The 25,330-nt window shown below is 35.0% G+C and overlaps 1 protein-coding gene across 1 annotated transcript in view; it reads right to left on the bottom strand.

The window, feature by feature from the left end:
* Positions 1-25,330, bottom strand: part of stxbp2 (syntaxin binding protein 2) — a 34,136-nt gene that overhangs the window by 7,458 nt on the left and 1,348 nt on the right. Inside the window, 14 exon segments of the mRNA NM_213289.1 lie at positions 2,122-2,228; positions 2,314-2,455; positions 5,208-5,288; positions 5,548-5,613; positions 11,025-11,082; positions 11,165-11,272; positions 13,072-13,202; positions 18,487-18,571; positions 18,655-18,809; positions 21,819-21,922; positions 22,024-22,099; positions 23,635-23,711; positions 23,903-23,984; positions 24,087-24,136. Coding sequence (NP_998454.1) covers positions 2,122-2,228; positions 2,314-2,455; positions 5,208-5,288; positions 5,548-5,613; positions 11,025-11,082; positions 11,165-11,272; positions 13,072-13,202; positions 18,487-18,571; positions 18,655-18,809; positions 21,819-21,922; positions 22,024-22,099; positions 23,635-23,711; positions 23,903-23,984; positions 24,087-24,136 — 1,322 coding nt within the window.

The following is a 25,330-nucleotide window of genomic DNA, read 5'->3' as shown; positions in this document are numbered from 1 at the left end:
ACAAACCCCACATGGCCCGACCGACCAACAGACAGACAGACCAACTGATCAACAGATAAACACCGCATGGAGCGACCGACCAACAGGCAGACAAGACTAACTGATCAACAGACAACCACCCACATGGACCGACCGACCAACAGATAGACAAGACTAACTGATCGACAGACAACCACCCACATGGACCGACCGACCAACAGACAGACAGACCAGCTGATCAACAAACAAACACCACATGGACCGACCGACCAACAGACAGACAAGACTAACTGATCGACAGACAACCCCCACATGGAGCGACCGACCAACAGACAGACAAAACTAACTGATCGACAGACAACCCCCACATGGACCGACCGACCAACAGACAGACATATCCAACTGATCGACAGACAACCTCCACATGGACAGACCGACCAACAGACAGACAGACCAGCTGATCAACAAACAAACACCACATGGATCGACCGACCAACAGACAGACAAGACTAACTGATCGACAGACAACCCCCACATGGACCGACCGACCAACAGACAGACATATCCAACTGATCAACAGACAACCTCCACATGGACAGACCGACCAACAGACAGACAGACCAACTGATCAACAAACAAACACCACATGGATCGACCGACCAACAGACAGACAAGACTAACTGATCGACAGACAACCCCCACATGGACCGACCGACCAACAGACAGACATATCCAACTGATCAACAGACAACCTCCACATGGACAGACCGACCAACAGACAGACAGACCAACTGATCAACAGACAAACACCACATGGACCAACTGACCAACAGACAGACCAACTGATCAACAGACAAACACCACATGGACTGACCGACCAACAGAAAAACAGACCAACTGATCCCACGGACAGACAGAAAACACCACATGGACCGACCGACCAAAAAACAGACAGTCCAACTGATCAACAGACAACCCCCACATGGCCCAACCGACCAACAGACAGACAGACCAACTGATCAAAAGACAAACACCACATGGACTGACCGACTAACAGACAGACCGACCAACTAATAAACAGACAAACACCACATGGACCGACGACCAACAGACAGACAAGACTAACTGACGGACAGACAAACACCACATGGGCCGACCGACCAACAGACAGACAAGACTAACTGATCGATAGACAACCCCCACATGGAGCGACCGACCAAGAGACAGACAGACAGACAGACAGACAGACAGACAGACAGACAGACAGACAGACCAGCTGATCAACAAACAAACACCACATGGACCGACCGACCAACAGACAGACAAGACTAACTGATTGACAGACAAACACCACATGGACCGACCGACCAACAGACTGAAAGACCAACTGATCAACAAACACCACATTGACCAACTGACCAACAGACAGACGGACCAACTGATCAACAGACACCACATTGACCAACTGACCAACAGACAGACGGACCAACTGATCAACAGACAAACACCACATGGACTGATCGACCAACAGACAGACCGACCAACTGATCAACAGACAAACACCACATGGACCGACTGACCAACAGACAGACCGACAAACTGATCAACAGACAAACACCACATAGACCGACCGACCGACAGACAGACAGACCGACCGACCAACTGATCAACAGACAACCCCCACATGAGCCTGCCGACAACAGACAGACAGACCAATTGATCGACAGAAAACCCCCACATGGACCGACCGACCAACAGACAGACAGACAACCCCCACATGGACCGAACGACTAACAGACAGACAGACCAACTGATTGACAGACAACCCCCACATGGACCAAACGACCAACAGACAGACAGACAGAGACAGACAGACCCACATGCGAGCGACCAACAGACATGTACAGAGAGACAGACAGACAGATGACAAATAAACCGAGACTGTCCCACGGACAGACTGATCGACATATAGACAATAAGACAGATTACAGATATTTACAGACAGATAGACAGCTTCAGTATTAGTTGTAAATATGATATTTTAACAGGCGTAACGATGACTTTCTAAAGCTAATATAATAAAATACTAGGTGAGAAAACAGCTGTGAGCACATCATCATACATTAGAGCTTCTTATCTTACCCCAGTGATGATAGGGCAGCCTAGATGCTGCAGGTTGGTGATGATGTTCTTGTCCTGCTGAACGTTTGCATGCTGGATGAGCTTTGTGAGGTTCTCTTCACCGATGCCTGTGTGTAAGAATCAATCCCATTAAAGTTAACTGCACATTTATGCTTACATTTTACTGTCAAACACAGATGCGGATGTTTATACCCTTCTTCTTGTGGAAGATGTACAGCAGTATGATGCGGATTTTATCATAGTCTTTGATCTCTGTGTTGAGAAGAACAGGGACGATACTCTTCATAGCATCTTTAAGCGGTTCGCCCTGGGCATCTGATCCCATGGCCAAATCCTAGAGAAAACACAGAAGTATTTCTGAGAACAGTACAGCCGACTCGCACATACCATTTAATGACTGCTTACATTTGTTAACCTTCATCATGCACCATTTTAATGGACATGAACGATGAACGTCTTTAGTTCATTTAATTTAAAATGTAGCTAATAAAGTAGGAGACACGCTCTTTCCTCTCCATGTGCACCAGACACTTTCTTATCAACACTTTCTGATGATTTTCTGAATTCTTTGTGTGCTTCATGCAGGTGAGTGAGCTTGATAGACCACCTGTTGTAGACACACTCTTTCCTCTCTGTGTGCATATGAATGTGTGTATGTGTTTGTGTGTATGTTTATGTACAATACCAAATCAGAAAAAGCTAGGACTAGGGATTGTAATGAGGTGAATTGGTTAAATAATGATGTAGTTTGAAACAGGTGATTTCAACAGATGATTATAATTATGATTTGGTACAAAAGCAGCATCCAAGAAACGTCTAGTCCTTTAGAAGCAAAGATGGGCAGTGGATTGCCAGCTTGCCAACAAATACGTGAGAAAAGTATTGAAATGTTTGAAAACAATGTTTCCCAAAGAAAGATAGGAAGACATTTGGATATTTCACCGTCAACATTGCATATCATAATTAAAAAATTCAAGGAATCTGGAGGAATTTCAGTGTGTTAAGGACAAGGGTTCAAACCTAAGCTGAACAAATGTGATATCTGGTGACGCTTGATTTGTCATTCATCTTCAAGCGATATGAACACATGGGCTCAAGACTACTTTAAAAAACCTGTCAAGTACTACAATACAAGTTTACATCCATAAATACCAGTGAAAACTGTACTGTGCCAAAAGAAAACCCTATGTTAAAAGTGTCCAGAAGCACTGTTAACTTTTCTGGGCTCGAAGGCATCTGGAATGGACCATCACACAGTGGAAACGTGTACTGTGTTCAGATGAATCAGTATTTCAAGTATTTTTTTTTTGGGAGAAATGGACACTTTGTCCTCTGGGCCATAGAATAAACAATCATCCAGACTGTTACCAGCAACAAGTTCAAAACCCAGCATTGGGTTGTGTCAGTTCCCTTGGTAAAGATACCTTGCTCTTCTGTGATGACACCATTAATGCTGGAAAGTGCATTTTGAAGATTTTAGAGTACAATATGCTGCCTTCTTTCCCTGGGACGGCCTTGGAAAATATATTTCAACAAAACAATGCAAAACCACATTCTGCACACATTATACAGTGCTGATTACAAAAGAAGAAGATGCAGGTACTTGACTGGCCTGTCTGCAGTCCAGACCTGTCTCCAATAGAGAATTTGATGCGATGCATTTTAAAATCACAAAACGGAACAACAAAGATGGCGTACCAACCTTAAGACATGTTTGCAAGGGACAAAATTACACTTAAAGCACTTCATCAAATGGTGTTTTTACTTCAGTCCTTAAGTCTTTTAAATGTTGTGAAAAGGAATGGCAACACTGCAATGAAGTTGCAGCTTTTACTTACAGCTTTTTTTTTTTAAAGTGTTGCCAGAACCAAACTAGAAATGTGCTTATTTTGAACAAAAAATAAAATATAAAACTCATGAGGAACACATTAAATGATGTTTGTTGTATTGTCTGCAAGTCAAAGTAAATTTAGTAATCACTACATTCTTTTTTTATTCGCGTTTTCCATAGTGTCCCAATTTTTTCTGATTTGGGGTTGTATGTTTGGATGTATAAATACCAAAAAATGCTAAACTAAATTGTACTAGTCATGGAATCTATATATTTCTGCTATCTGGTGATTTGACGTGCTTCTTTGTTCTCTTTTATGAGTTGCTTCGGATAAAATATAATTTAAAAATTCTCAATTTAAAACTTTCAAAATGTAAAAAATGTATTTCCATTGAAATTTTTTAAATAAAAATGTTTTGAAAGAAATCTCATGTGTTTACGGAGGGCGGAGGTTGCATTTATTTCATGAAAAATGCAATAAAAATAATGCAATAATGTGAAATATTCATCCAGTTCATAAACACTTTCTGTTTGACTATTTTAAAATGTAGTTCCTTTCTGTGATTTTTTTCATCGTTACTTTCATCTTCAGTGTCACATGATCCTCCAAAAACAAATACAGTATGCTGATTCAAAACTGGTTGGACCTTTATTGTTTTTCACAAATTTAGATGATATATCCAGAACTCGCCATCAGTTTACAGGCAGATGTTAAGGTAGATATTTATATAACAATTACATAAAATAACACTGCCATAAACATGCAAGTGCGTCAAAATAGGAGGTAGTTGAGATTATCCATCAACAGATCAAATCAAGAGTTATAAACGCAGCACATAAAGAAGTGCATCAGCTCCAGCCATTAACCAGCTGGTTATAATACCTCCACACACAGAGAGAGCCGTGCACTTAGCGAAAACCCTCCATCTGCTATAAATGACACAGGGAGATGGCTGTACAATGTCCAGCAAACGTTCTTGCTACTTTCAAAGGTTACGCAATAGCTTCCTGTGCATTATTTTACAGAAACAGGTCAAAGTTCAGCGCACAATCTGCCGCATACATTTACAATAAGAAGCTTAGAAAAAGTAAGGAAAGATAGTCCCTCTAAAATAAAGTCATATATACCCAAATTGCTGTATGTAGACTCACAAAACAAGCCATAAATATACATCACTAAATGTTACATATTAAAAAAGCAAAAAATAATGCTAAATTGTGTGATTAAATAAGGAGAAAACCAGACAGCACTGACCTGCTCCACCTCACACAGCTTGTCTAACGTGTTCTTGAACTTCTTCATGCAAGCATCAGCCAGGTTCAGATGAGTGGAGTACTGTAGAAAGCACAAATGTTCAGAAATATGACTGAATACAGAAAATTATGTCATCATTTATATGTTTGTTTGACTTGCTTTCTTCTGGTCAACATAAAAGAAGATATTTTGAAAAATGTTTCTGTAGCCATCATTTTCCATTGTTTTTGTTTTTCCTACTATGAAAGCCAATGGCTATTGGTTTTCAACATTCTTCAAAATATCTTCTTTTGTGTTCAATAGTGGTTGAGTAAATGCTGAATCATATATTTTTTTTTACCAGGCTCAGCTCTTTCTGGTACTGCGGCATCTTCTTCAGCATCTGAGACAGATCTTTGATGTTGGCCTGAGGAAAGAGGTATTCATCACACTTTAGGTAAAAAACAGAGCTTTGTGTAAAGTCTTAATGCACTTTTAATATTTTCAAAATGAATATACACTCATGTGTATGCGTATATACACTCACAGCATGTTTGAATATGTTTGAGTATATATATATATATATATATATATATATATATATATATATATATATATATATATATATTAGCGCTCTTAAAATTAGTGCACTAACGCATGTGTTTATTTTAAATAATTAACGCGTTAAAAAAAATTAACGCAGTTGCAGGTTTTTTTTTACTTCCTGTTGTGGTGGACGTGTGTTTAACATGCAAGAAATGTGGATAAGACCAAGAAAGCACTTTTTGAAGGCAAGTTTCAGTATAAAACAATTAGTCACATCACCAGGTTATCCAAAGTTTCATGCAATTTCGGGTGTTTCATTTTTAACTTTCGACTTCTGTTGTAAGTTGATACCGCATGGCAAACAGAAAGAAAATCCTCCGCATTTCGTGACTCGGTGTTCCTTTAAGGTAATAAAATCACTGCTTAGGCTACTCGGTAGAATTTTAATAAGAGTATAATCTTAATCATATTAAAATCGGAGTATTGGTGTCTTATGTGAATGTACTCAGAAAGTCTCTGGTGAAGTCACGAGCTGTCAAAGACAGGGCATTACTCTGATTTCAGCATGACTCCAAGTTTAACGTGTTTCCTCATTAAACGCAATGAAAGTGTATGCTTCGCGTTGTTGTGTCAGAATCCTTGTGAAATACAGTAATACTTTAGGGCGCTTAGTTTAAGTAAATTTGATGAACGTGATCATGCGTGTTGAATCTGAGGGGAGTCGCTCCAGTATGGAAGGCCGTTGGGGCCAAAACGTCTGTAGCGCGTTGTGTGTGTGTTTGTGTGTGTGTGTGTCAGGCCCGTTGAGGGGTGTCAGGGGTGGAGTGAGCGACGTATCTGAGTAGGGGCGTGTGCGTGCGAGATGTACCTGAAGGACGGTGGGGGTGAGTTGCGCACGACATAGGCTACCTGAAGAGCTAGGAGGGATGCGGGGGAGAGCGGTGTGCAATGTATTTAACGACCGGTTTGCGAGAAATTATCATTCATTTGCGGGCATTTGGGAGTCTCTGTGCACTTGCGGGATACTCCTAGTCTTAGCAACTGGATGAATGTAAAGGAGGATTAAGCAAAATTGTTTCTACTCTATAATTAATGTTCTTAACTCACAGCTATAAAACTTTACAATGAGTGCAACAGTTTGTATTCTATAGTTTATTATTACAATTTTTCATTTTCCATATCTGTGGGACTTATTTTTTAATGACTATGATTGTAGTAATAATTATGAAATGTTGAATGACACAATAACTGGTTATGTTAACTTCTGTGTAAACTCTGTTAAATCTAAGTGCGTCAAAATCTATCTAAATAACAAGCTATGGATAACTAAAGGTTTAAAATATTTTTTACATTTGAAAAAAATTGTTTTTTTGCAGAATGATCAGCAGAAGGTAAAGGAGTTAAACAGAGTAGTTAAAAGTAAGATAAAAAGTGCACAGAATGAATATAAAGAAAAGGTGGAGCAGAAATTACAAACAGGAGATGTAAGAGAGGCATGGAAGGGACTAGATATATTAACAGGTAGACAAAAGGAAAAAGTTCAGCAATATGAGAATCCTTACAGTCCTGCAAACAATCTTAACTCGTACTTTTCAAGAATTGATCATTCAAATGGGTCCAGTGTTAACAATTTAGATATAGTAGGAACTAAGACTCAGTCACAGACCATGATCATACAGGAAAGAGAGGTTATAGCAGCGCTCCATAACGTTAAATCACACAAGGCATCTGGCCCAGATGGCCTGAAGGGGAAAGTTTTAAAAGAGTGTGTGGAGCAATTGGGTTATGTGTGCACCAGACTGTTTCAAGTATTTCTAGACAATGGTTTTGTACCATTAGCCTGGAAAAATTCAAAAGTTATTCCAGTACCTAAAATACCTCATGCAAAGTTCTTAAATGATTTCCGTCCAATCACGCTTACGTCTGTTCTTTGTAAATGTATGGAACGAATATTGTGTAAGGAATTGTCCTCTCAAGTTGAGAAGACAATGGAGCCCCTGCAGTTTGCTTATAGGGCCAACAGGAGCACTGTGGATGCCTCTCTTAGGCCCCGTTTACACTAGTGCGTTTTAGTTTTAAAACGGCGTTGTAGAATGAAAACGATCCGCGTCCACACTCGCGTTTTACCCAGCGTTTCTGAACAGCTCTCCGTCCACACCAAAACGCTGAAAACGCACATCACGTGACCACACAGACACTCTCGGGCAAGCGCTAAAGCATTTCTACCCAGATGAGAGCTCTGCTTGTCGGACTGCTCATCAATCATCTCCCGCTGGATCTAATCTCACTATATTTGCTAAACGTGATATTTCATTCATGTTGTTGTCTTTATCTAACGACATAGGCCAATTCCCGGACTTTGGTCATTGGAATCTATTAAGTTACTTGTTCACGGGTAACATGTTTTGGTTAAGCGCGAAGATAAGTTAATGATTAATCCAGGTACATTGACTGATCGCTTGCCTTTATTTCCTACAATGTATAAACTTATTGTATGTTATACTTTTATAATTATCGATTATTAAAACTGATATTCAGCAAAAGAGAGGGTGCGTTTCGTATTTTCACTGAAATTGAAAGGAGGCAGTTGTTATCGGCTCCGTTTTGTTATAAATATCCACACAGTGAAGATGACGCTCATAAATGCAGCACGGCGCCTCAACATTTCTGCTGTCTGTTAAGTTGCTAATATTAAAAAGAAAATAGGCAGTTCCTTAAATCATGTTTACATTTTATTGTTGAGAAAGTGAAACAACGAGGTCAGGGTGTGAATGAAGTTATAAAGTACACTGTTCCCTTTGAAGATTTACGCGTGTCCTCGGTATGTTTTCCATATCAAACTGAGAAGGGGGAGACTGCAGCCTTGATCAAACTTGCGATGTCTTAACTTACAAGAAGAGGATGCGAGACTGAACTGTGTGTTAGGCTACTTAATATTGAGGAAAAGCCCCAATCAGATAGGCGAACGTTTGCAGCCCCGCCTCCGTTTTCAGATGTCTCCGTCTTTCCCCATCCACACTGAGACGGAGCAGCAGCATTTCAGAATGAAAACGGCCTCTCCAGCGTTTTCGAAACGCTCCGTTTTCAGCGCTCGAGAACTCCGGCGTAGTGTGGACGGATGGCGTAACCGTAGCAAAACTTTTGCGTTTTTAAACTAAAACGCACTAGTGTAAACGGGGCCTTACTCTCTTGAACAAAGTTCAACATCATCTAGATAGGCCAAATACGCATGTTAGAATACTTTTTATGGATTTTTCAGCCGCTTTTAATACTGTTCAACCTAATCTTCTTTTAGAACGTCTTCATAATTTAGGAGTAAGTAACTGGTTGTTTGAATGGATCAGAGAGTTAATCATGCTATGTCTGACTGCTCTGTTTTAAATATAGGGGTACCTCAGGGATGTGTATTATCACCTATTTTATTTTCTATATATATATTAATGAACTGCAGTGCAATATTGATGACAATCTCACACTCATAAAATATGCTGATGACCCGGCATTGGTTTCCTGTCAGGAAGAAATAAATAGCTCCTTATATTTTAGATATATTGATAGCATTATAGATTGGTTTGGCAAAAGTTCATTACACCTAAATATTGGGAAAACAAAAGAGTAATGTCTGGGGAGTCAAACAAGAAGAGTAATAATAGTAAACCAGGTTTCAAATTTTAAGTATTTAGGCACAATTATTGACAATAAACTGAATTTTAATAGTAATGTAGAGGCGGTTTATAAGAAAGCAAGTCAGCGCCTCTATCTCCTCCGCAAATTGAGAAGTTTTAATGTTAGTACACAGACTTTAAACTTGGCATATAGATCCCTGATAGAGAGTGTTCTCACATATAATATTGTTTCATGGTTTGGAAACACAACACTTCAATTATCAATCAGGCAAATAAGATAACTGGTCACAAACAACATTCATTGCAGATTTTATTTGACTCCTTTATGGAAAAAAGAGCAGTTGTGATTTTTAAAGATAATACACATCCCCTTCACTCAGCATTTGATTTGCTACCATCAGGACACGGGTTTAGAATTCCTAAAGCACGAAGAAATGCTTATAAAAAGTCATTTATCCCAATGGCAGTTGTTGTTCTAAATCGGATCAATGTTTGTAGTGAATGAGGTGGTTACCATTTGAATGATTTGCAGTATTGTGCATGGGGCTAATTTGGTTTTTAAACTTTTAACTTATGTTGTTGTCTTAATAAGTGTTGTTATTGTGTCATTGTTGTATGTTTGTAATTGTTGTCCTAAATCCAGTGTTGAAGACAAATTTCCTTTCTGTGTCAAGCAGAATGGACAATAAAGTTTAAACTAAAATCCTGTATTTTGGCATTTTTTTGCAGTCCACTTAGAATCCAACATGGAAATCAATGTTTTCTCTATTGGCATTGATTTTTTTTAAATTTAAATGTCATTAACATGCCTGTGTTTTAATTTCTTTAATAAATATGGCTGTCAGGCCAGGATCTTGATGGTTTATTGTGGGTATGTTGTTTACATGAAGAAATCTGTGTTACAAGTTAAATATTTTTAATTTAAATAGTTTTTGTCTTGCGTTTACATAAATTTTACATTTGAATAGCCAGCATTACAAGTTTCAGTATTTTAAATGCGCTTAATCGTGATTAATTTTTTTGAAAAAGGTGCGATTAATTAGTAAATTTTTTTTAATCGATTGACAGCACTAATATATATATATATATATATATATATATATATATATATATATATATATATATATATATACACATATATACACATATATATACATATATATATACATATATATATATACATATACATCTATCTATCTATCTATCTATATATATATATATATATATATATATATATATATATATATATATACACACACACACACACACATATATATCTATATACATATATATATATATATATATATATATATATATATATATATATATATATATATATATATATATATATATATATATATATATATATACACACACACACACATACATACATACATATGTACATAATTCTCGTATGTACAACCTGATCAAACTGTAATTATTTCTTTCATTTATAAGTAGATTCACTCCATATAGTCTATTGTTTTTGCATTCATCTCATTCCTTTTACTTATTTTTGTTAACGCTACATGTTTTTGTTCTTCTAAACAGTTATTTCCAAAACTTTTCTAAAGATCAGATCATTTTCTATGTCCCAATATGAGGAAATCTGTATTAAATAGGGTGTTTTTCACAAGACTGGTGTGATGTCTTCACCAGTGTGTACCTTGTCTGTGTTCATCCTCTTGCTGTCACAAAAGACCCGCAGCAGCTCTGTCACCTTCCTGAAACAGAAGAGCATAGGATGTGAGCCCTTAAACACTTAGAACAGACAGACTGGAGATTTGATGCTTTCTCCGCTCTTACTTGGTGACGTCTGCTATGTGCATGTGTCGCAGCTGAACCCACAGCTCATCATCCTCATCCAGCAACACCTCTTTATCTCGAGCCTCACCGATCCCTGCTGTCTGATACCTGATGACAGTAATTGACAATTTATACTGATTACAGAAAATATTTTTATGCTCTATAAATTTATTAAGTTTATTAAGCTCTTAAGTTTATTTATTTCCAGATTAGCAACAATGGCTATTTTATGGCAAAGTTGATATAGATCAAAAACATATTACATCATAACAACTCGGCATCTTGACCAATTTGGCATCTTGTAGAATAGTATACAGTTGAAGTCAGAATTATTAGCCCCCCTTTTAATTTTTTTTTCTTTTTTAAATATTTCCCAAATGATGTTTAACAGAACAAGGAAACTTTAACAGTATGTCTGAAAATATTTTTTCTTCTGGAGAAAGTCTTATACATTTTATTTCTACAAGAATAAAAGCAGTTATTAATTTTTTAAAAAACATTTTAAGGTCAAAATTATTAGTCCCTTTAAGCTATATATATTTTTCCGATAATCTACAGAAGAAACCATCATTATACAAGAACCTCCCTAGTTAACCTAATTAACCTAGTTAAGCCTTTAAATGTCACTTTAAGCTGTGTAGAAGTGTCTTGAAAAATATCTATTAAAATATTATTAACTGTCATCATGGCAAAGATAAAATAAATCTGTTATTAGAAATGAATTATTGACACTATTATGTTTAGAAATGTGCTGAAAAAGTCTCATCGGTAAACAAAAATTGGGAAAAAATTAAATAGGGCGGCTAATAATTCTGACTTTAACTGTATTTACAATAATATAATATGATATAATGTAATGATATAATATAATATAATATATACAAACACACAAACACAAACACACACACACTGCAAATAAATGCTTTTCTTACTTGGTACTTTTTACTTTAAATATCTAAAAATTCTTCAGACAAGAAGCATTTTCTAGACAAGCAAAAACCATTGCCTTGTTTTAAGAAATAATGTATCAAAATGAAAGTTAGTTTTTCCTTATATATAAAAAGTCATTTTCCACCACTAGAGGGTATTCACAATAAACAAAGGCATATTTTGATGAGTGTTGACTCATGGGCGTTTTGGACTTAATTACATCCTTCACGACTCAGAAATCATTTTCATGGATGAGCTACAGTATTCAAAGCCTATTATCATAGTAGTATGTTGCAGAGTAAAGGGGCTTTCACAGCACACTATTCGCACGAATCAGTTCAGTCTTGTTTTCAAAAATAAAGTATCACAATGAAAGTTAGTGTTTCCTTGAAACCAAATAATGTGTCAATGGGGTATGCCAAATTTTGCTTTGAAAAGTATTTTTTAAATAAGAAATTTCACTTTGTTCTCAGAAAAAAAAACCTCACTTATATTTGACTTCTTATTTCTAAAGAACACGACAATAGTTCTATTAAAAAATATATATTGTTAAATTTACCATGGGGTTATGGCTAGTGTAAGTTGAAATGTACTTGCAAAACTTCTTATATTAAGATAAATGTCTGTTGAAGGAGCAGTATAAGCAGATATTAAGCAAATATCTGCTGATACTGTTAATACTAATAATCTGCTACTCAAATTGACCATCAAAATAAAGTGTTCCCAGATTTTTTTGATATTTGGACTAGAAACAAAGAGAAACAAGAAAGGCATTTTTTTGCAGTGCAGACAATATAAAAATGTGCCAAGTATTTCATATATTCTTTGGTATCATTTGTATAATTGTCCCATTCCATTTACCATTTTTGTATATATACACAAATCATTTGCAGGTTTCATATGGCTCTATTCTAAGTTAATAACTACTTCTTTAACTATAATGAAGGCATTTCTAAAAGGCAAAGAATCTGACACACCTGTAAATGTCTTGTTCAATGTCTAGCAGGTCGTAGGCCATCGCCTGGAAGGTGAGCTCGTGAAGAATTGGAGAGACGGGATCATACCCACGGTCCACTATTAGCAGCTGAGAGCGAGCTTTATCTGTGCCCTGTTGGTCAAACACACAACTGTAATTACAGAATTTATAAAAACAAAGATTCTACTGTGCTTTTATGCTTAAAACAAAACTAGACATCTGCTTAATACATTTGTTTATCAGTTTTAATAGAGCCAACAGCTTCCACAAATATTTCTAGATTACAAAAAATATGATGTATTTTGAACTCACAAAAGACACATTATGTAAAATTATTAATACAAGACTATCAAATCTGTAATATTATATTGAATATTAATGGACATATAGTAAAACACAACTTATTCCTATGATGATGAACTTACATTTTCAAATGGAGGTGATGTGCTCAAGAAACATTTCTGATGATCAGTACTAAAAAACCTGCTGCTTAATGTTTCAAGCACAGCATCATATATTTGTCTTATTGTCTTTTATTATTTCAGCAGTACCAAAGTTTTAATTGCTTGAAAAAACATCTTAAATAGCATTATAACATGTTTTCATGATGTTTTTATTTTTGATATTTCAAATGTGACTGTAAAAAAATCTTAATGAAATCAAGCTTTCGAGCTGTAATGTATAGTCAGGGTGCAAACGTAACTTTTCAGACATATTTGTTATAAAGAGCACACAATTTACTAGCACTAACAACATTAAACATTTAAATTCACAACCTAAAAATGTTACAACCTTAAAAACTGGGCAATAAATGTTGTCAAAAAAACCCATAACACATTTTTAAATTGCATATATATATATATATATACACACACACACACACACACACACACACACACACACAATTATACAGTTGAAGTCAGAATTATTAGCCTTCCTGAGTTATTTTCCCCTTTCCATATATATATATATATATATATATATATATATATATATATATATATATATATATATATATATATACACACATATATATACATATATATATATATACATATATATATATATATACATATACATATATATACATATACATATACATAAAACTAATAAGACTTTCTCCAGAAGAAAAAATATTATCAAACATACTGTGAAGATTTCCTTGCTCTGTTAAATTTGGAAAATGTATATTGGGAAATATTTAAAAAAAGAAAAATTGGGGTAAATGTATATATATTTACTCCTCAAAAAGGTAACTAGTTGTGTTACTTTTTATGGTAAGTAATATGATATGTTAATTTTGAATTACTTTTGCATTAGTTTTTCTTGGCTTTGCTAAGAACCTGCAGTTTTTTTTAATATACTTTTTTAATAGCAGAGCTCTGCATTTAATAACACACTTAATAAACTACACCTTCACCTGCAATTTAAAGCAATGCGTTTGCTACTTTTGTACTTTTTGTCTTATTGGTTGAGTAAAATCACTGTCCATTAAGACAATTCCCTTTTTCTTTTTGTCAATGCGTTCAAAATAATGAACAAATTCTCTCATCGAGTGTGATTTAACCTGACTAATTTAATTTTCATTTAGCAATTTAATTTTAATAGCTCATCAATTAAACTTGCAAATTACCTAACTTTATAAATTTATTCCTTAATTACAAATATTATTACTTAATTTTTTTAAGTAATGTATTACTTTACTCATTACTTAGAAAAGTATTATTATTAAGTAACTCGCATTACTTGTAATGCAATTCCCCTAACACTGTATACGACCAAATTAGATTTTGTAGGTCAATGCACTGTGCATGTGGAAAGTATTCACAGAGCTTCACCTTTTCCACGTTACGCTGTTATGTTGTGTTAAATCATTAGTCCAAATTAGATTACATTTACTCCTATAAAAATTCTATAAAAAATGCCTGATTTAAAGCATGTTTAAAATCTTAGCAAATGTATTAAATGAAAAAGCGAGAAAAAAAATCAAAAGCACAGTGAGTACATGGCAGATGCACTGTACAATCTCTGGTATCAGCTGGCAGAGTCTTGTTTCCTTCTTCTTCTACTTAAAGCAACAGTTCATTCAAAAATGAACATTATTTGCTCACACTGTAAACAAATGTGTTAATTAACAGCTTCCGTATGTTGTGATTCTCAAGTGTTTTCCGTTTATTTACAGTTGTGAATTGCATTATGGGATGTTAATCTCTGCTCTGTTGACATTTGATGTTGTAAATTCAACTCTACAGTTTAACAGTGATGTTTCTTGACATTTTAGTAGTTTGAAATAATATAAACGATAAGAAATAATATATAGAGAAATAAGTCTGTAAATGACAGAAAATGTGCTGGCAGCTTATTACAAGCAGTGTTGCCAACTATTTTAATAAAAAGGTGCTAATCTCTGCTCGAAATGTCGCTAGATTACATCATACGTCAATCTGCATATTACTGACGTTATCAGGTCCAACAGTTTCTGTTTGTTTAACAGCCTATGGTTAACAAAGAGGAATTTACATTTGCACTACGCTTTACATATGCATGTCAATTTAATGTATTGTTGTTTGAATACAGTACATCAGTACAGATGTGTAGTGAATTTGCAGTAATTTGAGCTCAGAAACCATCACTAAAATCTCTGAGATTCTGAACAGGAAAAGATTAAACGGCCAAATTAAATTGTTAAATTTAGAACAGGAGAAGCAGATCGGTTTGACTGTACAAGGGAAATACCTCACACTCGTTTGCTGTTGGTATACAGAGGTGTACGCAGTGATCTGCTCTCGGGCTGCAGGTGAAAGAGACGGCTATGTGGTACTGAGCCACCTGTGAGTGCTCTGAGGTAGGGGAGGGGGTCTACGCAGCTTGTTGAGACAAGTAGGAATGGTACAGTATGGACACATGAGAGTCTAGAAAATCCCCAGTAACACCAAAAAAAAAAGTTGCAAAATTTTTCGGTAGTCGCTTTTAAAAAAATTTGTCGCTAGGGGCCCTAAAAATTCCCTAATTTGGCAAGACTTGTTACAAGGTTTTTATAGCATAATATACAACACCAACCCAGACAATATATCACTTTAAACTATTAAAATGTTTACAAGAGTCAGTTTTTTAAAACTTTTCCAGGTTAAAAGTAGTTGGAGACAAGATCAAGTTCCCATAATGCAATTTAAAAGCATAAATAAACAGGGGGAAATAAAAACATGAATAATAAAATACGTAAAACTGCTAATTTACAGGTGTTCTTTTACAGTACATCTTCAATTTGCTTAATTTTTAAATACAATTTAATTCTCTGATGAGCAAAAAAAAAAAATGTAAATTATTTTTTTAAATGTTGTTAACCAGACAGATATTAGTAACCACAGACTTCAATAGTAGGGGGGATAACTGTAAGGCGTTCAAAGGTTCCCATCAAATGTTAAATTCCACCATTTTTCTAAACGAATACTGTGTTCAAACAGAACAAAGAAACAAATGGAGCAAATGAAAGCCAAGTAAACAGTCTTTCTGGGTAGTGAATTCATAACTGGCTTGTCCACTAGAGGGTTTTATTGGACTATTTTAATCATTTATGTTTTACTTTTTCCTCTATTTTTTTTATTATTTTAGTGATTACAGTTTAAATATTTAATTTGAGGGATCTGATTAGCAATAGATGAGAGGTTAGAGGCAAAAAAAAAAGCTTCAGTGAGTAACAAAGATGCAGGAAAGCACAAGAAAATAAAAAAAAAACAAGATTTGCATTGACACCCACCTGAAGCTCAGGAAAATATCAGCTGATAGACAAGAACAGGAAAAAAACAGAGAGAGAAAATAGTCCAGAAAACAGTAAGAAATGATATGCAAGCATAGAAGTAGTATTTCAAATGAAGAAACTGAAATGGATGTGACAAGATATTTCAAAGGTGTTTATAATAATAAACTAATAGCTGTGTCTCATTTCAGAGGCTGCATCCTGCGAAGGATGCATTCGAAGGGTGGTGCGTCAGAGGCATGATGAAGGCTGTCTTATTTCAAGAACATTTGAAGGCTCCTTCAAATGCAGCCTTAAAATGGGTCCTTCGTTTCCTAGGTAATGAAGGACACAACCGGTGGATCCTTTGCAGCCACGAACATCATAATGTTTTTAAAAGAAAACTCCAGATTAAATGTATGAATTAGGTTTATTTTACTTGGATATCTAAACACATGCTAAAAAAACAAAAAGAGTATGATTTACTAAAGAATGATTTTTTAGACAGTTTACATTTAATGTGTACATGTAGGGATCAAAGCAATCGTCAGGGTTCATACACATATTTACTATCAAACTTCCATGACTTTTAAGTCATGTTCCGTGACATAATGTTTCATGTAATGTCTGCATATACGTGGTAAATACTAAAAAACGTTTACATTTATTACAGCATATCATTAAACATGCAATAGTTTAAATTTGTTTTTATATCTATGTAAAACAGATGACGTTTACACAGCACTAATAATGTGAGAGCATGTTTTTGGCCAAGAAAATATATGTAAAAACAACTAACCTCCATTCTAATATACAGACATTTGTCGAACTACTTTTACAAAATCTTAGGGAAAACTCCTTCTATTATAAAGCCTCGATCACACTGCAATTTTCGCTCCAAAGACTTCCATTTATAGGCATGCCAATGCGGCAGACCAGAAACGTGAGCACGTGCGGGAAATTTAGCACTTCACTGCATTCGAAAGTTTAAGCTTGGCGAATTCTTACCTGCGAAATCACATGAGGTGATTGCGTGAGACCAAAAGAAGATAATTTACAATGAGAAATTTTAAATATGGAGCAGTCGCTCACTTTTATTTAAGTCTAATCATATTGTTTAATACAACCGATTTTCGAAGGGCCGTACAACAGAATTTTGCAAGCACAAGCTCAAGTGTGACCGCAGTTTAAGTCGCTTTGGATAAAAATGTCTGCTAAAAGACTAAACGTGAATGTAATTTCCACGACTTTTCCAAAACCTTGTGGGTTTTTCTGTTTTTCCAAAGGTTTTCCAGGCCTGGAAAATGGCATGTCAAAATTTCATGACTTTTCCAGCTTTTTTCATGACCGTGTGAACCCTGAATTATATTCCCAGCTTTTGTACACCTTGCTTTGCCTTCAGATCGCTTAAAATAGGTTTTAAAAATCACTTTGAAAAAAAAAAAAAAAGTCATTATAAATTTTTATTACCGCTTATTAACGGCTGCTGTTGCAGTTGCAAGGTGACATAAGTGATATCTGTCCTCTGTAGGATAGACAGTTTCATTTAAAAATGCTGTTTCGGCTTGAGTGGACTTTGAAAGACTCGCCTATGAAGTCTGTATCATTCAGAGGATGCAGCTTCTGAAATGAGACAGCTAATAAAATGATCAGCGCTTCCTAAACCTCCCATCATCTCACCTCTCCCATTCTGGGATTGTCTGCTTTGTGTGCATTCAGACGATCCATCACCATCTCAGCCAGGCTGAAATTCTCCTTTGGGCCCCTTAGGGAAAGAGAGCTGGTTTACACATCATTTTACATCAGTAAAAAACAAACACAAAGTGCTGAGTGAATGTGGCTCAGTACAGGCGGTATCGGATGGCTGGATACTCCGTCAGCGTGTCACAGAGAGTGGCGATCTGCTCAGCCATGGCCTCCATCATTCTGCTCTTGTCATCTAGATTAGTCTGAGTCGGGCTGTAGAAAGCGTGGAAGGAACTGGGGTTGTCCAGAGTGAAGACCTGGAGTAAAAACAGTTAAATCTTGAACGATGAAACAATTGGCAACAAGTCCCACTGAAAAGGTGTGCAATACTGAAAAAAACATAATATCTTAAAACGGAGGTCTCAAACTCAATTCCTGGAGGGCCACAGTTCTGCATAGCTTAGCTCCAACCCCGATCAAACACAGCTGGTGCAACTAATGAAGGTGTTCATGACTCTTTTGAACACCTCAATTATTTGGATCAGTTGTGCTTAAATAGGGTTGGAGCAAAACTGTGCAAAGCTGCGGCCTAGAAAGGGACAGTTCCCCTAAATTTTTTTATTTACTCGCCATTTACTCAGCTGCAAGTGGTTCCAATGCTTTGGGAGTTAAGTTACCCTCTTGAAAGCAACAAGATATTTTAAAGAAAGCTAAAAAAACCAGTGGCTCCAGATTTCCAACATCTTTTTAAAAGATCTTCTTTTGTGTTTTGGGGGATTAATATTACCAGTATTAACTGTTAAACATATTGTACTTGGGATGTGGGGAATACTGGTAGTGAAAAAACACTAGTACTTATATTTTAAACGGTTTTATAACATAATTTGGCTTAATTTGGTATTTGTCACACTGCATGTCCGAAGTTCGCCAGTAGATGGAAGTGCTGCTGCTGCAATCTGCTGCTGAAACCAGTAAACATCACAACAGAATGATGCGATGGATGATGATCATAAATACATGACATCTGCTGATTTGAATATATTATTGTATTTTATTTAAATGTACTGTTACAGTTTAATTTATATATATATATATATATATATATATATATATATATACATATATATATATATATACATATATACATATACACATATATATATATACATATACATATATATATATATATATATACATATATATATATATATATATATATATATATATATATATATATATATATATATATATATATATATATATATAAAATCTTTTGAGGCTGGTAATTTGTCACCTATGGTAAAGATTTTGTATCGATAGCAAGATATTACATTCTGGTATTGTACCAAATCCAAAATTATGGTATAAAGCCATCCCTATACTGTACTAAAAACTGAATTTCCTTTTGTGTTTTAGTGTTACTCATTTAGATATCAAATCATTAGATATCAATAGGATATCTGTGATCGCAGCCATTTTAAGTTCACTCACTGTGTTCTATAACAAAATAGGAATCTCTCTCTTATTCTGTACTTTTAAATGCATTTTTTGAAATTACGCATCAAGTTATTGTGTTAAAAAAAAAACCCAGACAAAAAAAGAGTTAAAAACAACAATACAGTGTTGCTCTACAATTCACAAATGTTTTCCACTGGGTCTTTTAAGGACCATTTTTACTTATTAATATGTTTTAAAAAATGTAACTGATTCTGTATTAAACTATCCTATACATTAAAAAGCAAAAATCTGATGTTTTTGTTTGTTTGATGGAGAATAAATAAATATTATTTATTGAAAACAAAAAATCACACAGCCCCAGCATTAAGTCATTGATATAGGGAATTTTTGTTGTGCGATATATGGTCACAGAAATTTTTGTGATAAGCGATATTATTGTCCTTTTGAGATCATTTATTGCCACTGATTATATAATGATTATATAACAGCATAATATTGCAAACAGCCATAAACACTTTAAAATACTTATTGTTAAAGTTATTTAGATTCTAAAATTTGATATTAAAAAGATAAGTCTCATTATATATGCACAGTACAATTAAATGTCCTATTAGGTAAATGGCAAATTATAAACTTTGACACCAGTGAGGTGTCATTGTAAAATGGCTTAGACGTTATTTGTGAATCTATAAATATATACTGCATCGGCAAAAATTACTGAGGTCATCTCTAGGTACTGCAATATAAGTCGATATATTGATTATTGTTAAAGGCCTGACAAAAGTCTTGTCTTCAATCCCAGTTGTAAGAGGCAACAAATGATAACTTGACTTATAGTTGATCATTTGGAAAAGTCGCAGAAGGTAAATTTTTCTCATGAATGTTGAACGGCAGAATATACTCCAGAAGACCTATTGGAAGACACATACACCCAAGATTCTCACAGAAAACAGTCAAGTTTGGTGAAGAAATAAATCATGGTTTGGGGTAACCATCAGAATGAGGGGATGCGAGAGATCTGCAGAGTGGATGGCAACATCGAGTTTAAGTTCCAACAGGTTCCTGAAAGCAAAAAAGGTCAAGGTGCTCCAGAATCGGCCAGCCCAGTTACCATACATAACCATTATTGAGCATGACTGGGGTAAGATGAAGGAGGAGTCATTGAAGATGAATCTTGATGAACTCTGGGAGCAAGAACTCTTTCTTTGCCATTCCAGATGACTTTATTAGTAATTTTTTGAGTCATTGCATAGATGTACAGATGCAATGCTGCAAGGTCATGGAGTCATACGCAATATTAATTCTTTTCCCACAGCACCATGACTTCATATTCTATACTGTATATTATTTCTGTTAAGTGACAAGACTTTTGTCAGATCTTACTGTCCTAATGAAATAATTAAAAGTCAAGGCATGATCATATTTTATTTTGGTAAAATAAGCGTAATCTAGGGGCCTTTGCCTTTCATATAAGCCACTTCTGATACCAAATGATCAACTAGAAGTCAAGATATTATTTGTTGTTCCTAAAACTTAGATAGGTGACAAGACATTTGTCAGGAAGTGTATATTAAGAACAGATTTTATATTATTACTAAGCAGGGATGTATTAAATTGATCAAAACAGAGACAATATCAGGAATGAATTGAAGAGGAGAAATGGACTATAGAAATGACACTTAAAATTCAGCTTTTTGTTATTAAATTGCATTTTAAAAACATTTTAGCTCAGAATATATATATATATATATATATATATATATATATATATATATATATATATATATATATATATATATATATATATATATATATATATATATATATATATATATATATAGGTAGTGTAAGTGTCTGCGTTCACACACCTGAGACTCATACGGTATGAAAGCCACATTGATCTCCTTGAGAGTTTTGATGACCTTGGCAACCCTCGACCTGCCAATCTCAGCAAAAAGCCCATCAGGACAAGCTGAAAGCAGGATAGACAGATATACAATATCATAAATATACCCACTGTAGACAACCATCAAGGAAAACAACCAAAGCAAACAGAAAAACAATCTCTCTTACTGTCGGTAAAGAAGACGTGTGCTGCTTTGTAAGTGAAGGCTGTCTCTCTGAAATCCGCAATCAGAGCATGAACTGACTGGAAATAAAAATATAACAAAAATAAATGTTTACAAAACCTTTTTTAAAGTCCCCTGAAATCAAAGTGAAAGCTTTTGGGTGTTAGAATCAATATGTCAGTTTCAACTATTTGACTTGTACAATCACACTGGAGTGATCAGTCTAGACTGGTCCATAAAGAGTATGATTAGGGTGTTCAGTGCATGAAGTAATAAGCTGCTAAATTTAAATTTTATATATATATATATATATATATATATATATATATATATATATATATATATATATATATATATATATATATATTTAAACATATATATTTAAATATATATATATATATATATATATATATATATATATATATATATATATATATATATATACATATATATATATATATATATATATATATATATATATATATATATATATATATATATATATATATATATATACATATATACATATATATATATATATATATATATATATATATATATATATTTAAATACATACATAATGGTACATATGGTACTCACACACACACACAGACATATATATATATATATATATATATATATATATATATATATATATATATATATATATTCCTTTCATTTTCTTGTCGGCTCAGTCCCTTTATTAATCCGGGGTCGCCACAGCGACTTATCAAGCAAGTTTTTACGCAGCGGATGCCCTTCTAACCACAACCCATCTCTGGGAAACATCCACACACACAATCACACACTACGGACAATTTAGTCTACCTAATTCACCTGTACCACATGTCTTTGGACTGTGGGGGAAACCGGAGCACCCGAAGGAAACCCACGGTAATGCAGGGAGAACATGCAAACTCCACACAGAAATGCCAACTGAGCCGAGGCTCAAACCAGTGACCCAGCGACCTTCTTGCTGTGAGGCAACAGCACTTACCTACTGCGCCACTGCTTCGCCCCTGTCTTTAAAATATGGAAATTAATTATACCCCACTATTCTCAATTTAACTTCTGTGCTAGCCAGCAGCAAATGACGGTGCCCGCGTTTAAACAGTCTTTCGTCTCTTTTTACGCTTTAACAACCGAATGGATGCTCAAGTCTATCTAACTAATTATATTTATCGATGCTGTAAAAGGAACCTTTCACTGGAAGTTCATCATTAGCTGAAACACACGCTGTACATATAGCCCTTTCACACAATAAACTATTGGATTATTACCTGCCTATTATTAAGATATAACTGTTGTTAGTAGCTATAAAACTTAACCTCAATCTGCATCCCAAATCAAAATCTTAGCCTAACTTCTACCTTATGAACTATTAATAAACAGCTAAATAGTAGTTTATTTAGCTAGTAGTGTTAGTGAATGGCTTTTTATTACAGTGCATTGTGACCTAATATAAGTATTCAAAAAAAAATACATATAATAGGAAAAACTGAAAAGTTTCCTTTCTCTATGAAACATCACTTGGGAAATATTTGAAAACCAATTAAAATTTTACGGGAAAGATAAAATTGTTTTCTTCAACTGTATGTTGCTGTAGCTGGCTGACCTTTGGCACAGGTGAGATGAGGTAAATGGCTTCCAGACTGGGGATCGGCTCCCTTCGTTTGCTGATGTCCTCCACAACTGTGAAGAAAAACAGCACAGTTCACATCTCGTCATCTTGAGTCAATACTTTTTAACAGAACAAACCAGACATATTTTTTAATCATAACATGAACATATTTTGCAGCAAAATGCACTGCAGACACTGTGTCTTCACAATGAAAAGTGAAACCTTTAGAGATCCGTGACAGAAAAGATATTCAAACGCTCACTTGTAACACCCTCTGCCATGATGTCAGACATTTTACAGCACGAGGACAGAATGCGCATACTGATATGATCAACGATGAGCACCTGAATATAAAACAAACACAACAGTTAATTAATCGGAACACAAAAGTCATCTGAAAATAGATTAACAACTACAAAAGCTTCAATATACTGTAGTAATATTACCTTCCAGTCCCCATCTTTCTTCACACTCTTGATGACTCCACTGAGGATTTCTACAAACAAAAGACACCAACAATGAGTCATATATGGACAACTGAGGGTGGCACGGGGGCTCAGTGGTTAGCACTGTCGCCTCACAGCAAGAAAGTTCCTCGTTCGACTCAGTGAGTTGGCATTTCTGTGTGGAGTTTGCATGTTCTCCCCGTGTCCGCATGAGTTTCCTACGGGTGCTCCGGTTTCCCTCACAATCCAAAGACATAGGCTATGGGTGAATTGAATAAACTAAGCAGACGCTGTGGATGAGCGTGTGTGTGTGTGAATGTGAGTGTGTATGGGTGTTTCCCAGTACTGGGTTGTGTCTGGAAGGGCATTTGCTGCATAAAACATATGCCAGAATAGTTGATGGTTCATTCCGCTGTGGTGGCCCCTGATAAATAAGAGACTAAGCGAAAGAAAGATGATTGATTGACTGATTGATTGAATAAATGAATGAATGAATATAGACAACTGGGATATTTGAGGCATGTATGATGATGATGATCAGTCACATGAGCACATGATAACGAAGCTTTAATGTAATTTTACAGGACATGCTTTAAAACAAGATAAACTTATTAAAGTTAAAGGTTTTTTTTCATAAATGTAAAACTTGTGAAGAACTTTTAAGTGCAAATAAAAATATTTTATGAATATTTTGGAGGGAAACCAACGTCTTAAGTGTTTTTCAGAATTTTTTTTGTTTGTTTATTCATTCATTCATTTATTCATTGTTTCAGCTTAGTCCCTTTATTAAAATGGGGTCGCCACAGTGGAATGAACCACCGACTTATCCAGTATATGTTTTACACAGCGGATGCCCTTCCACCTGCAACCCATTACTGGGAAACACCCATACACTCATTTACACACATACACTACGGACAATTTAGCTAACCCAATTCACTGTCTTTGGACTTACAACAAACATACAAACTCCAAACAGAAATGCCAAATGAACTGACCCAGCTGAGACTCAAACCAGAAACCTTCTTGCTGTCAGGTGACAGCACTACCTACTGCGCCACCATGCTGCCCTTGTTTGTTTATTTGTTGCAGTTTTATTTTCATGGCCATAAAGGGGTAACAAACATATTTTAAGTAAAATTTATTGATTTTTTTTATAAACTAATGATAATAACACTATTAAAATGTTATATTACAACATAACCATTTATTTGCAGTAAATGAGAATACGTCAGGAAAACATT

Source organism: Danio rerio, chromosome 3 (genome assembly GCF_049306965.1).
Source record: "Danio rerio strain Tuebingen ecotype United States chromosome 3, GRCz12tu, whole genome shotgun sequence".
Taxonomy (NCBI): Eukaryota; Metazoa; Chordata; class Actinopteri; order Cypriniformes; family Danionidae; genus Danio; species Danio rerio.
The sequence above is the reverse complement of the archived record's forward strand: the minus strand, read 5'-3'. Positions and strand labels throughout refer to the sequence as shown.